The sequence below is a fragment of the Camarhynchus parvulus genome, chromosome Z, assembly GCF_901933205.1.
Source record: "Camarhynchus parvulus chromosome Z, STF_HiC, whole genome shotgun sequence".
NCBI classification, from domain to species: Eukaryota; Metazoa; Chordata; class Aves; order Passeriformes; family Thraupidae; genus Camarhynchus; species Camarhynchus parvulus.
Genome location: NC_044601.1, coordinates 47,868,123 through 47,883,334, shown reverse-complemented (window position 1 = coordinate 47,883,334; position 15,212 = coordinate 47,868,123). Strand labels below are relative to the sequence as shown.

Sequence of the window (15,212 nt, the reverse complement as noted above, 5' to 3'; positions counted from 1 at the left end):
ATAAAGCACAACAAAAACATAGTGACTGGGAGATTTCTGCCTTTTTCTTCTAGTATACAAGTTACAATGGTGAGGAAAAAGAGAGCAACAAATGTCAATGTCTCACTGCACTGTACATTGAAGTGTTTAAGGGCAGTCACCTGGAAAGTAGGTTTCTGAACTTAATGCCCATCAGGCAAGTAAAATATCACAGCAGATGTACCTCTAAGCTTTCCAAGGGCAGCAGAGTTTGCACCCTATACTGTAAGTCCTAGCAGTTTAGCTGTGGCTTTTAGGGCCTGCTTTCTTCACTAATATGTGTGTTTTCTTTACATGGAATCTTAACTTGTATATAGTTTCCTGTTTAGCACAGACTTTGTTCCATTTTTCTGAACAGGACTTCTTCCTCTGGCATAGCTTAAAGCAGACCAGATTTAGACATTCAAATGAGTACTGTTAAAGCTCTTTGAGTGACACTTTCTCTTTAAAATAACTTACCCAGCTTCCACATAAACAGTAAATACATGTTTTGGACACTGCTCAATATACAAGGTGGATCTTATATAAAATTCATCAATAACACCAGCCATTTTTTGAAATTAATCAAATAAGTCTAAGAATGAGATGTCTCCAATAAAAACATTTTGCCGAGCTCAGGTGGTGTGATAGTACCTAAGTGAGATAATGTCTGGCAATAGACAAAGCTTTCATTTTTCATTTTAAAATCACTAACTACTACTAATATATAGTTGCTTTTGGCAAGGCAATTGCTTCTTGTCTTCATTGAAAAAAAAGTCCAGATAATTTCCTGCCATTTTGTTCTCCTTTTATCACTGCCTCTCCCCTTGTCAACATATCATATTGGCGTCCATGAAGCAATCCCACCTTTGGAATGGCAGTGATGAGGGTGAGGGGGCATAAGTAAGACCAGCCCAGTAGTGGGATATTTCAGGCTTACTTCTAAGAACCACATTAAGATCTGGAGGTAGTCAAACCTTTGGTGAGCTCACTGGCTGCAGGAGCCTGAGGAACACACCCTGCTGACACTACTGACCTGTGTCTTAGTTTATCACCATCTGCTTTGTGTGAGTTTCCAGCCTACCTTCTGTCGCCTCCTCCGCTTCAGCCTTCAGAGTAATGCTACCCCCAATACCCTTTCTGTCTTTCTTTCCCAATTAATCCTGGACCTTTTCTCACCATCCTCCACACCTCTACAAAACTCTCAATTGAGCCAACATGGCACAATCCTACTATTTTATTCCACTCTCTCCTTGACAGGGACTCAGAACTGGCACCATTTTATGCAAATGCCAGAAAGAGCTCCAGCTTAAAATGAGTGGTCACAGGATCCTCTTTGTGTTGCCTTAACCAAGCTCAGGCTTGCCTGAGCTTGCTATGACAGTCTGGATTGTGGGTCTCCTGGGACAACAAGCACATAGCAGGCTGGAGCAGAAAACACACGCCTTGGTGGTGTTAAATCATAAATAAACCAACAGCAGGCACCTTCTCTGAGCATAAAAAGCAGAAGCTTCATGGTAATTCATTTAACTCCTCTTTTCAGCTTCAAACTCTATTACACTCCTGAAACCTGTCTTAAATCAGAGAGTATTGCTCTTCAGCTGAGCTCAAAAATGAGTCTGGCAACAGAGTCCCCTGAGGCAGAAATCTCCAGAGCAGGCACAGCATGAAAACATTACCTGCCTGCTTTAAGATTAATTTCCCCCAGCACTCACTGGAGTTCAGAACCACTGGCATTTGCGCCTTCAGCCTGAGACAGGCAGGAAGACAGCCATAGCACCAATGTATGAAGTGCTTGGAAAATGGTTTGAAAAAGCCAAGTAGAAAAATCAGCATCCTACTCCTGTGCTGACATAAACTATTCTTAGCCTGCTTGTTTTGGTGGCCCTGAAACACTGCACCTCACTGTCATGCTGGTCCTAGTGTGGATAACAGTAAAGAGCAGAGCAGATGCAGGAAAATGTACACAAACCTGAAATTAGGAGCATCAAATTTCTAAGAGCAAAGGTAAAAAGCTGTGAGAGAAAAGTGGTGATCCACAGGGTCCTGCATAGCTATCTTCCTTTCACTATCAAAACCACTGACCTGACACACCGAGGATGAAAAACACAAGGGAAGAATTTTACCACTATCGTCAAGCTTCCTTATACCTGTGTTTTGTGAGTAGCTACTCACAAGTATAGCATTTACTGACACAGTCAGGTAGCTGCTAGCCTGCTGTGAGCAGGGTAGGTAGGTGTAGCATACTCAGACTGGGCATGGCTGATACAAAGACCTAGCTTGGGACTCCCCTCCCATTTTGCAAACGTGAGGATCTCTACATGATCAACTTTGCTTAATTTGCGCATTAAAGATTTGGCAAACAATGGCACAGGATATATCAATCTGTAGCATGTTTCAGTTGTTGAAATTTTTATACATTTTCCATGCACATCATCTTGGATTCAGGCTCTGGCTGTCCTGGTAAATGATAAAACAATGACTTTCATGTATTGCAGTGAGAAATGCATTTATTTCATACATGAGTTCATAATTAACTTTAAAAAGACAGCTAGCACTATCATATCTAACAAAACTTCTTTATCCCCTTAGAAGTACTGCTCTGTGTATTACTAAGTGCATGCTCCATCTGAAGGAGTTGATTTTCTTCCAGGCTCAGGGTGATTATCTATCTGAGCAGAAACTACAATTGCTGACGATGTGAAGGAGAGCTGTGCACATAGCATTCATCAGTGAAGACTACCTATCCATTCCTGGCATACCTCTTCCTCTCTCTATCCCCTGATACTGTATTTGCCAGTTTTCTGGAAACTGTGAAACAGGAGATTAGCTCTGCTTCACAAACTCCGGTAGCTCCATTCCCGTGCACAGGGTAAGCACTCCTGCCTTCTCCAGGGCAAAGGCTGGGTGAGCAGCATCAGTGAATTTGTGCCTGATGGCAAACAGCACCAGTCCTCTCTCTGCATTGAAGAACAACAGCCTTCCACTACTATAATCCAACAGGATGCCAATCCTGGCCAGGTGCTCCGTCACATGGATATCACTCATCACACCAGTGTGAAGAAATCTGTAAAGAAAGCTGCGGGAAAATGGAAACCAGAATACAATGAGCCTCCCCATAGCAATTTACCAGAAATAACCTGGAGCTCAATTCCAATCTATTAACAGGTGGCTGCATACAGCAGCCTATCACGTGGCTGCAGCATTTTGCTCAGTACGTAGGCAAAGCAAATGTGGCATCACTTCAAGCCCTGCCTGGCATCCTGACAAGCCTTTTCACTTGGCATCTTTGGACTAGTAGAAAAAAAAAAGCCTCTTAGATGTTTCATTTAGCTAGTAATCTTCGTACATCTGTATGATTTCACACTGAAAAAAGCACACTTGTTCAGATCAAGAGCACCTTTACAAAGTAGCAGGGTGGTGCCTTACAAACCTCCAAGCAGCCTGGCACTGGCACACTACCCCAGACTACCCCAGCACCCCGCAGTCCTGCCACAGTGGCAGAGGAGGTCTATCACTGTGAAGGACAAGGCAGGAGAAAACATTCCCTATCAAGTCTTGACACCTCCTACAAATGGAAGTAGGTTCTAAAAAGGCTGCATTTATTGAAATAAATACCCTTGCTGGGGTTTAATGAAGCAAATCAGGATATGACCAGCAACAAACTAGTTCTTTAAGTTTTATTCACTGTCTGGATAAAGGGCGCTAAAATAATCTCTTTTGAGTTTAATTTTATTTTTTAAGGTGCTTTATACTTTTTAAACTAAGAGGAGGTCTAAAGAACTTATGGAGAGAGTCTTTTCTTATTATTCAAATTTACATAAAGGAAGCTGAAGAATCCTTTCTGCTTTCATGATTCTTGTGTCTGGCCAGCTTTATTTTCATGAAAGACAAGTAACTTCCCAAGCCACCAGACTGAATCCTCTTTACCTGGTTTGTGTAGGACAGCACCTCATGCACCAGGAGGTATCACTCAACCCCAGAACACTGCTCTGTGTTATTGCCTCATAGCAAATCCCAATCCTGTAGCTTCTGCAGGCAGAGACAACAATTTCCCAGTAATGACATCCTTGAGCAGGCAGCAGTTCACCCAGGACTGAAGGAAACCTGCTTGTGGAAGAGGCAATACAGTAAAGAAAGTGTGGTGGTAGACAAACCATATTGTGATATTTCTTTCAGTCAAATCATGAAGCATCACATAAATTTACTAAAGAATTCCACTCTGTTGTTCTAACTGCAGAGTTTTATGAAAGATTTAACTGAGAGTCTTTTCATCTTTGCACTGAGACGGACTTATCTAAAAGACCTCAAATTTAGAAGGCTTGTTCAAACTAGAAAGTCTGGTGTTTCATACAGACATAATTACAAACATCTTGTGTACATTCAGTGGTAACAGCAACAAAAAGTGCTTAAACCATTAAATCCTCATCACCTTTTAAGAAGCCATATCAGTGCAGCACAATTATACAAGGGGACCTATGCTTGTCCTAGGACTGATATCAATATGTCCACCCCTCTGCAATGTTCTCAATGGATAGAGCTAGCCTGGTACATTCATGTTAACATATCCCAGGAGCACTTCCTAGTTCTCCAAAGCCACAAATACTTTGGAAAACACTACCAATAATACCCTCAGCAGAGAAGCAAACTATGGAAGATGGATTACTTCTATCCACAATGTATTAAAAACTAAGCCCACAAAGCTGATGTTCTCAGCACAGCAAAAAATTGCTTTGAGACTCTGATGGATGAAGTGGTGACCATGGGCTGAAACAAATCAAGCAGTCCAAGGAGGTGCCACTACCTTTGACCTCCTGGCCATTCCTTAGTGTGACACCAAACTCTTCCGCGTACATGAATCCCACCACTGACTTAGCACTCAGACTTTGCAGTGTTTGAAAGGGAGGTTCAATTGCATGAAGTCCAGAGGCTGCATGACCAAAATGATTCAGTTCTACAAAATCATTGTTGTGTGAAAGATGCTTATTGGCAAAAAAAATTAAAGTGAGGGATCCATCCTGAACTCCACAGGATGGTTTTGCTTATCATACTGCTACTTACCCAGTGAGTTTGGTTTTTTCAGGAAGGTGGATCACTGTTGCATTAGAAGAGATTTGCAATGCAGGATGCGCTGTGTCACTTAGCAGGTGAAATCGAGTTCCTGGTACAATTCATGACAAAGAAACACCAGATCTGAGAGGTTGGCTACATTAACATGAGATGAATCATTACATGTTAAGCAACAATTACGGCCATCTTTGCTGGACAGGGTTGTATCTGCTGGCAGGTAGGAGTGACAGAAAATTGGATGCAAATGCAAGGAGTCTTCCAAACTGAGAGAGCAGTCTAATATTCAGAAATGCATATAGGTGATAAAGAGGTCTTTTAGAGTATGTAAGAAGTTTGAATAATTTTCAATCAATTGCTTTTTTCAAAATAGCAAATTTGAATTTTCAGGCTGATTTGGAAGAACCATACATAGCACTATTTATCTGGAAATCTTATCATTTTAAAACTGCTTTGCACACTTCCTCATCACTCAAACTCCATTAGGTTTTAATTGTGAGAGGTTTTCTTTAGAGTCATGACAACTTTCATCTGATTGTGCTCTGTCAGATTCAAGGAAACTGAGATCCCTGAAGAATACTTAATCACTTCATCTCTTTGACAGAATTCAACATTTTTCCTTGAGGTCACACTAGTTTTACACAGGACATAAATACACAAACTTGAAGTCCTGATTATGCTAACTTTAAGCAGAAAAAAAAAGGGATACAAATTCGAGCTAACAAGATAAAAATTTCAGTAACTCGGTCACAACCATATTGGGAACTTCAGGTATAATTTCCAAAGAAAAATGTTTGGCTACTTTGCACTTTCCACCCCATTGTTTTGAAATTATGATCTACCTTTAGTTGAGATGAGAGCTGCTTCACTTTGTTCACTTGTCCCAAATGGGTTGACAGCCCTCAGGTAGAAGAAATAGTTCACATTGGGCTCCAGGGATACTTTCAATTCGGGTTTCTTTATACCAGTGAAAGACCTGCAAATGTTGAAGATACATTAAAATGTATGCAGATATCCAAACTAGGGAAGACTGTTTTATGCCAACAGTTAAGCTCCCTAACTGTATTGTTTACTACTGAAATAACAAACACCATACAGAAACTCCAAATGAGAAAGACAAACACTGTTTTCACAAACAACTGGGTTATGTAGGAGACTCAGCATTTCACTTAAGGGATTGTCTTCGCTTTATCTTACTTATCACCCAGTGCATTCATTTGGTGTAATGATCACTTCAGGTTGGTTTTGTGGCATAATTCATCACATAAGATTTAAGCAGCACGGAGTCAAATCCTCATCTGCCTCCTGCAAAAAGTCTGTTTTTTCTTTACAAAATGAGCAAATTTCTGAAGGAAAAAAACCACTTTTAATTAATTAGTTACATGACACTGAATACACTTGTGCTTTACTATCTGGGCACATGCTACAAGTCCAAAAGAATTGATACCATTATCTGAGGCAGCACAGAAATCATGCTCTTCATCATAATATCATAGAATGGTGATTAACTTCTTATTAGGAACTCCTCACTGACAAATCCTTCAACAGCCAAGCCTGGCCTCTGTCTTTGTTGTGGTACCATGCACTGTAACAGGGCAGTTTTGCAGGAGGCAGAGCAGAGGAGCTGTCTTCACACAGTTCCCTGCTTAGACTATGCTCCTCAGTGCAGTGCCTCAAAAACTCCAGCCCTCACACACTCTACCCCTGGTGTCTTCACACACTGCAAGAAAGCAGGAATCAGCACCCACTCAATCTGCTTCACAGGTGCTTTTAAGTACCAGTGAAAGCATTTTGGATGGCTAGAAAGATGCGATTTTATTTTCAACATTGACAGCGGTATGAAAGATCGGCTTAACAAATTCTCTTGCACTGGATTTTGATTTTTCTCATTTTCTGCCTCTTATGATAACAGCAAAGCCAGACAAAATACATGCTCTGCATTGTATGCCTGCAGGCAAAGACTGTTTATCTGTATAAAGTAGGTAATTTCCTCAGAGAAATGCTTTTAGGAATCTACAAGGCAAGTATTTAAATTCCAGAATGGGAGACCTGCCTTTGGAGAGTGAGCAAGACACTTTCCCTTCTACCTTAGGTTTGAGAGTGGAGCCCATGATGGTCTCTCTCCACAATGGCAAGCAATGCCCCTGTGAAAAGCTAGACTAAATAAATTACTTTTTGCAGCACAAATTGCTGTGACCCCAGAGAAGGTAAGGCAAGCAAGTCAGCAGTCAGATCGGATCGTTCTATTCATTAGGGGTTGCTGTTTTTACACACATATCCCACCAGAGAGCAGTACAAACTGACGAATAATCAGCGCTCATCCATCAGGATTTTTCACATGCCTGCTTCTGCTGCATTTATCACATCAAGGTAAAACCTCACAGCTCTTAATACACCAGATTCCTGCTTACACCACACAGATCTCTTTCTAGGAGGATGGCATCTTCAGAAAAGACTGGTGTGTCATTCTTATTAGTCTGTGACAGGTATTTTGCACTGACAGTTGTCATTAAGGGCGATTAAGAGCATCAAGAAAATGCGCTGGGTGCTTCTGTGATCTGTTTCTTCAATTTAAAAGAATTTCAGAGAGTCTGGGGCTCTTGCATGATCAGCACAAGACTATGCTGCTTTCAGGGAATGTGTTACATTAATGCTGGAACTGATGTAGTACAGAGAAATGGCAGAAATCACATGTTTCGCTTCACCCTCATGACTCACCAAGGCCCTGACCCCAAGACCACTTCAGCAAGGCACTGACAGCACAGCAGGCTGAAAGGTTTAGGGAAGAGGTGCAACCTGATGAATTGACTGATGAGAACACAAGCTCTTTAGACTTGAGCATAGCGGACAAGAGAAAAAAAAAAGATTAATCGCAGAAAACTACAAGATGGGAAATGATAAAGGAGGCAAATATAAAAGGAGAGAAAGGAAAAACAGGATAGAAGCAGAGGCAGGGGAAAAGAAGTAGGCACCTAAGCTTTGAAGAAATTTGCCCATGCTTCCTAGGCAAGACTTACCCAATCTGTTCCTTAAAAGCAGCACACTGACATCTTTGATGTGAATCTGAAGCACAGACCACCAGAGAGGAGTTTTAAGCAAAGAGTTACAAATGACATGAAAAGAGGATATGCTAAGCTATTCCTTGAAAGCTGTCTGTGGCACTATGTAGATCAGCATGCCTTAAGCACAGTGATGCCCTGTACACGGCTCCTTCTTCTGTCTTCTGGAAAATGTCATGTAAGTCAGTATCCTTCCACAGAAATTAGGAGATCTTTTTCACTATGTACTATTCATCAGATGATTAAATAACAAAACACAAAATCACTTCTAAATTCAATTAGATAGTTACATTGTGGTATAATGTGTAGACATGGGGTATTCATAATCTGAAGTGTAGATCCCAGATCCCAGACCTATGTAGTCTCATAGGTATTTAGAAAACATGTTGGGTCCAGTCATTTGCAGAATAGGGTCAGCGATCGAAGTTCAGACTTCGGTCTCTTACAAATACAAAATTCTCCAAATCAGAATTTGGATGCATATTTAAATCAGAGGGCAATAGCATGCTGCTTTTCAGTCATAATAGTGAGACAGAAAAATCTTGACTTCAAGCAGGTCTGGGCTGCAAAACGGTGATCAGATTTTTGAAAGCATTATCTGCTTGGTAATCTATTTCAGCCAGCTTTAAGCTGCCTAAGAATAAGAGCCCATCAATTTTAGCTATGATTAAGGCTTAAAAACAGTCCTGCTGCTGCCAACTAATGAACCAGAATATGCTGACAGGAAGGAATTTCATTTGCTACATTCTGAGCCAGATCCAAGAGCAAAAGAAGCTGCATGCAAAGAAGAAATAGGTCTTGGTATCTGTTGCCTCTCCTGTCTAGAGGGTAGGGTAAAAGGGGAGAGTGAATACTGAGGGGTCCCTAGCAATCACAGTAGTTTATCATGCTTTAGACTGACTCCACAAAAGCAAGCATGAGGAGAAGGTATGATTAGTGCTTAGCTTACAGCATACAGGTTATGTGTAGGAGAAGGCGAGGGAAAATGCATCCTGACTGTGTTGGTGGAAGGCTGTTTCATTTCTGATTTCTTTTAACAAGCACTGCAGATGGATCTTCCTCAAGCTCACCTTAAGTAGTGAACTGTAATTTTGAAAGAAAAAGAAATCCACCTACAACATTTCTAATGTCAGATAGTTTCTTCTTTATATACACCTGCCCACTTCAGAGACGATTTGAGATGTAATAATGTTGTTATCAAAGTGTGAGGCATCCTGGTCTTTAGATTAAATGTTATTTTACTTGCACTGTCCTCTCAATTTCTTGGTATTGTTGATACAAAAATTAGTGCATAGAAAGTCAAGAAGCATTCAAAGTTAAATATTTTAAGTATCTCCTCTCAATCCTTTCATTGTAAGATGAATCTGTAAGACTGAAAATTCCACTCTTCAAATATCAGGTATGTGCTATTTAAAGCAGAACAAAAAGGACTTGCATGTTCCTTCACCTTTAACTTGCCAAGGAATATTACAGTAGCAGTTTTATGCTAAATCTGTGATTTCTCTGGTTTTAGGGACATCTGATCCTGTGTTTTCATGCTAATTTCTCTCATCAGCATCCTCATTTATTTAAAGGAAACAACATCTAGGGGATATTTTTTTAATATTGCCTGAACCCAGCAAACGATATGCCTTGCAGTGATTCACAACACCCTCTGTGCTATAATTGTCATTTCCACCCCCAAGATCCCACTGAAACAGTACCTCCAGAGCTGTGCTGCTACCACTGACATGAAGTTAGGGTGAAAGCATGCAAGCTTCTCAAGATACATGGGAAGCGTACAAAAAGGGTGCACCATGAGTGGAAAAAAGCTCTTGAAGCTAAAAATAAAGAGCAAATAGCTCTGAGTTTGCTCCCAGCTGTGCCACATGCCTCCTTTCCTCTCCTCTCCTCTGTCCCAGCTCAGGCTGTTTTGGGATTAGGTCACCGAAACACCCCCTGCTTGCTGCTATCTGCAATTGGCAGAGTTAGAGGGAAGGAAGGTTCTGCATTTCCAACTCCCTGTTTCCTGAGCTACCATGACTACCATGTGGGCAATGAAAGAGGAGGGAGAATTGCTCCTTTTGTTCCAGCATTAGACTTGCTTCATCAGGAACCCAAAAATTTCATTCCCTAGAAGTGCTGGTCTTGCACTGTCAGAGAGGATGATATCCAGTAAATTCCACTTTCACGAGCTCACTGCATACTGCACTTATTTCTGCCTCCCTGAGTCTTACAGATTTCTCATGATGTGACACAGGCTTTCCATCTGAACAGCCTACATACCTAATCCCTGGACTACATTTCTCACAGCTTTCCATCTTCCACCCACAACTCCATTGACTTCTCAACACAAAGAGGCTGAACAGTAAGAAAATAGCAGAGCTCTTGAAACTGAAAGAAACATTTAAAAGAGTCACTCACAAAGATTCTGGAAAAAGATTCAACCTGGGAAAGAGCTTCAAAACCACTGCAGCAGGGACTCATTTTTGCTGAAGATTTAAGGTGATTTTACATGAAATGATGTCCCTCAGCTGGCAAGCTGGCAAGAATACAGAAAGGAGAAGGGAAAATGTAGATTTGGGTGGATTTTTTATGGTTGGTTGGTTGGTTGGTTTTTTGTATGTTTTGGTTGGTTGGGTGTTGGATAATACCTTTTTCTTGACTTAGAGATGGGGCAACTGAGAGGCATTTTAAAAACATTGATTCCATTGTCAGTCCCATGAGAAGGGCGAGACAATACAGATAATTCACACTATCACAATAAGAAGCTGATTATTTCCTAATTCCAATACACTAGAAGCCTTTCTTGGCCTATCAGCTTTTTGCCACACCATGCTGTGTGCCTTAAAGCCAATCATCTAAAACTACCCCTTATGGGTCCTAGCCCAATGCATCATTCATAGTTCTATTTCTCCAAAGTATTTAGTCTTACATATTTGCAAGGCTGTCTTTTGAAACTTTTTTCTAGCTCCATTTCTCTCAACAATATCCGTCCTATTCCTAAGGCATTTCTAAGTCAGCATTTCTAAGTCAGTATTTCTTATCTCAAAGTTTGCATATGGATGCATACTGTGTAGGCCTTCTACAAATCCATTTCCCACAACTGGGGTTTTGTGGTTTTTTTTGTTTGGTTGGTTTGGTTTGTTTTGTTTTTTGACAGCATTTGAAAGGAAACTTTAGTGAGGTTTCATTTGCAGATATGCTTCATATTCTGTCCCTGGGGAGCTGGGATTGCTCCAAGGATGTTCTCAGAGTTGCTCAAAACCATCCTGGACAACTGGCTCTAGGGGGCTCTGTTTGATCAGGGGTGTTACTCTAGGTGATCTCCAAAGGTCCAGCCTCAACCACACTGTGATTCTCTGGCGTGCTGAAGTTTACATGTCGCTGATTTAGACCAGTCCCCAGCTGTTCAATGAGGGCCTTTCTCCCTGTTTGCTCCCTTGGCAGCATCCTTTCCCTTGGGTGAGCTTCCAGAATGATATCTGTGGAAGCAGCCTGATGGGGATGGGACCATGCTGCCTTCTCCTGAACTTTTCTTAAATGTTCTTCCCTGACCTCTGCTTTCACACTGTGCCCGCAGCAGTAACTGAATGAACCTTCTAGGGTTGCTGAGAAATGTGTTTGAACTCCCACCCAGGGACTGGGAAATTGCTTAGCTCCAGGGCTGCTGCAAGCACAAAAGGCACAGGCTGTCTATGAGAGGGCTCTACATTCAGCTGATCCCCAAGATGCATGTTGCTCAGGAAACCTGCAAAGAACAAACCCCAAGCTTTCAAGGGAAAAAAAAAGAATCTACAAGATTTGAGACCAAAATTCTGGGTGCGCATAGAGTCAAGGGTTTTATTCTACCTTATGTAGGTACTTGGCTTCTAGTCAAGTTGATTGGCTTCTAGTCAAGTTGATTGACTTCTATTCAAGTTGATTTCTAATTCTGCATTGCACCTCTGGGGGCCTTGGATACGAGTGATACAGGCAATTCTTCATCTAGCAGTATGCTTTTTCACCTCCTCAACTTTATCTAAAATCTTAAATAGAAATCTTTAAAAAAACTTCTCCATCACTATAACAACTTGTGACCCTACAAAAGATTTCCAGGTTATTCTCAAGGAGTTGATTTAGGGAAAAAAAAGAGGGAAATTGTTTTCAGGCAAAGTAAGTGGTAAAACATTGTCTTTGACACACAAAAAGAGGTCAAAGCCCTTCTACAAATAGAGAATTTTAAGCTATAGCAATTCTGAGAAAATTCATTTTTTTTGTCCTGTGGAAAGTTTTCACACTTGTCACAGTTAAAGGCCAGCTTCTGCTGACAGGGAGGCCAAAAAGTCAAATGTGACTCAATATAATTATAAACACGTTCGATTTTACACAAGGTCACTTGAGAAAGCAAAGGGGTCTGTCCTGGAAGCTTTTTTGCCACATTTATCACCACACAAGAAAACACTTATGTTACCAACACCTTGCTCATGGATTACAGAAATCAGCAAAGCTTCTGGTTTAGAGGGAAAAAGTCAGTTTCAGATAACAGCACAGAAACGTCAGGGCCAACATATGTTTCAGCTCCATTATCTTTGACCAACAGCGACTTTGGCAGGTTGACAGGGACCTGATGGCCTCACAAAATAGGTACGAAACACAGCAAGCCCCTCCGAGAAGCAGGAGAACTGGGTGAGACCTCTCCTTGATTGCAGTAATGCAGCGCACTGGTACTGCATGATAAAAAGTCTCCCACCCACACAGAAATTTTTAATTTCAGTTTTCAGCCTACTTTTGTAAGGAGCAAGGCATTCACAATTTCACAGTTGTACTTCTCTCCTACAAAGCTAAGAACACTTCAGTCCACTTAACTAATTTTGACTGCCGGGCATGAAGCCCATTCCTCCTCTTCAAGGAGCTCGTCCCTCTCTACCCCATCTTCATGATGTCCACGTGAACTAGCCCATAGGTGAAGACCCTAATCAGGCTTCTCAGGAACTGAAAAAGACAACCTCAGCTGGGCTGAGGCTCTTCCACGGGGTTCTGTATGGCAAGTCACCCCCCTCCACTTCACAAAACTTCTCAGACCTGTGCAGCTGCATTTTGCTAGAATATTGTCACTGTTTTTATAAGGCAAACAAAGACTCCCAAGCCCTAAGGACCTTGGGACCACCATGCAGACCACCCTGTAGTTCCCTGCCTACAGCTGAGGGGTTGGAACTAGATGATCTTTAAGGTCTCTTACAAACAAAGCTATTCTACGATTTGATGATTCTGCAAGAATTTTCTCTGCATTTCAGCACAGTGCACAGTTAACTGGCTCAGAGGCTGCCAATATCCCTCCTCGTCCTCTCCTCTATGCAGCACAGGCTTAGCATAGGGGAAACCAGAGAGGGTCTGGCATAAACAGCCACTACTCTGAATTTCAAAGCTACTTTTGGAGCCCTGTGGCATGCCTGCACAGCCCGGCAGCACTGAGCTCATCTGTGTGTTGTGAGATCTCTGCACGCACGTCTAGACAGCACAGATGGGTCACCAGTATTACTGAGACACCCATAACACCCTTGCTACGCCCAGAGATGACTTCCATCTTGTTCTCCACAAAGGCAAGAGCAAACTCGGCCATGCTTCTCCGTCACTTGCCTTCCTGTGGAGCTGGCCTGCTCTGCCTTGCCCCGGGGCTGCGGCAGCTGCAGGGCCGCCATGCCTTCCCCGCCCAGCACAGCCCCGGAACTTCTGCTTGATTGCAGACAGCACAGCATTTCCGCGGTTTTGGCCCCAAATGAAAGGGATTGTCCGGTTAAGCAGAATGAAAAGGAAGTATTTTTTATGTCTCAGCCTAATCTCACGGATTAGTGTCTGCCCCTTAAATTCCTCAACACACAGAAGCAGATTTCCTCCTTGCGTGGCTGCAGGCGGAATAATCTGTTGCGTAACGAGCGGCGCTCCCAGGCCGGGCCCAGCGGCTGCCGGTGTGACCGAGACACTGACCTGAGGCCTTCTCCTTCCGGAGAGTGCTGCCGGCAGTACTCCAGGATAAAGGACTCGGCGGACGCGGATGCGGTGCGCCAGCGGACAGTGGCTGTGTCCCAGCACACGGTGCAGTCCTCGGCCCTGATGGTGGGCACAGCGGGAGCTGGGGACACAAGGACACGTTAGCTGTGCTGTGAGGAGGGTGCCCGAGGGGCCTCTTTTGGAAGGGAAGGAACAGTGACCTCCGTGAAAACCGGCGCGATAGATCTTTGCCCATCCAGCAGTGATCTTTTGCTTGTTTGTTTTTGAATGGCAGAGGGCTACATTACAGGGAAAACAAACAATAAAGACATGCTGGGAAAGTCATTGTGAATAGTTGCGCGTTTGTCACATTTACCTTAGAATGGTAAATTTTTATGCCTTTCCTCAAGCAATGTTTCCTCATTTCTGCCAGTCTGCAAGGAGCAGAGCACCGAGGCAGCGCTGCCTACAGCTCCCTGCATCACCTCAATCCTGTCCTCAGCAGTCCCTGCATGAACTGCATCAGGAACAAATGTGCTGCTGCAAAAATGACAGGGAGATGCTGACTTTCTGTTTAATTATGTCTTCGTTATTTTTGCAATGCTAAAATTCGGTCCCGTAATTTCTCCTTTTTAGAGATTCTGTTTAAGAGCTACAGGCCCAACTGCAATACAGAAAACGGAATATAAAATAATGCACTAGCTGCAAGTAATCAAAAGCTATTGTGTGAAACTGCACATTCAACACTGTAGGCTGAAAATGGATCAGTTGTATTCTCTTGTTTTTATCATTCTGGGAAATAGCAACAGCAAACACCTTTCCACCTGTTGTGAAACTCACATAAACGTCCTAATGCCAATTCTAAAAGAAAGGTTACTAATTAAAAAAAAAAAGTCATAAAAATTAATTTCTCTTTTGGTGTTCCAAGTAGGAAGCCTAAGACAAAAGTAGGGACTAGATGATTTTATGATAAGATAATAGAATAGAACTAGAGGAAACATTCCAGATGCATTCTGTTTCTTAAGAAAAATGGTTCATTTTTACTAGAAAAACAAAAAACCCACCCACAAATATTTAACAATTCCCTGGTTTAGTGAAAATCAGGAGGTTAGCAGTTCAGGTTAAGATTTACTTCATGCT

General features: G+C 42.2%; 1 protein-coding gene across 1 annotated transcript in view; it reads right to left on the bottom strand.

Moving 5' to 3' along the window:
* Positions 1-2,823: 2,823 nt before the first annotated feature.
* CMYA5 (cardiomyopathy associated 5) overlaps positions 2,824-15,212 on the bottom strand; it is a 45,585-nt gene continuing 33,196 nt past the window's right edge. The window contains 5 exon segments of the mRNA XM_030969007.1: positions 2,824-3,076; positions 3,928-4,104; positions 5,059-5,158; positions 5,907-6,040; positions 14,070-14,214. Of these exon segments, the coding sequence (XP_030824867.1) occupies positions 2,824-3,076; positions 3,928-4,104; positions 5,059-5,158; positions 5,907-6,040; positions 14,070-14,214 (809 nt within the window).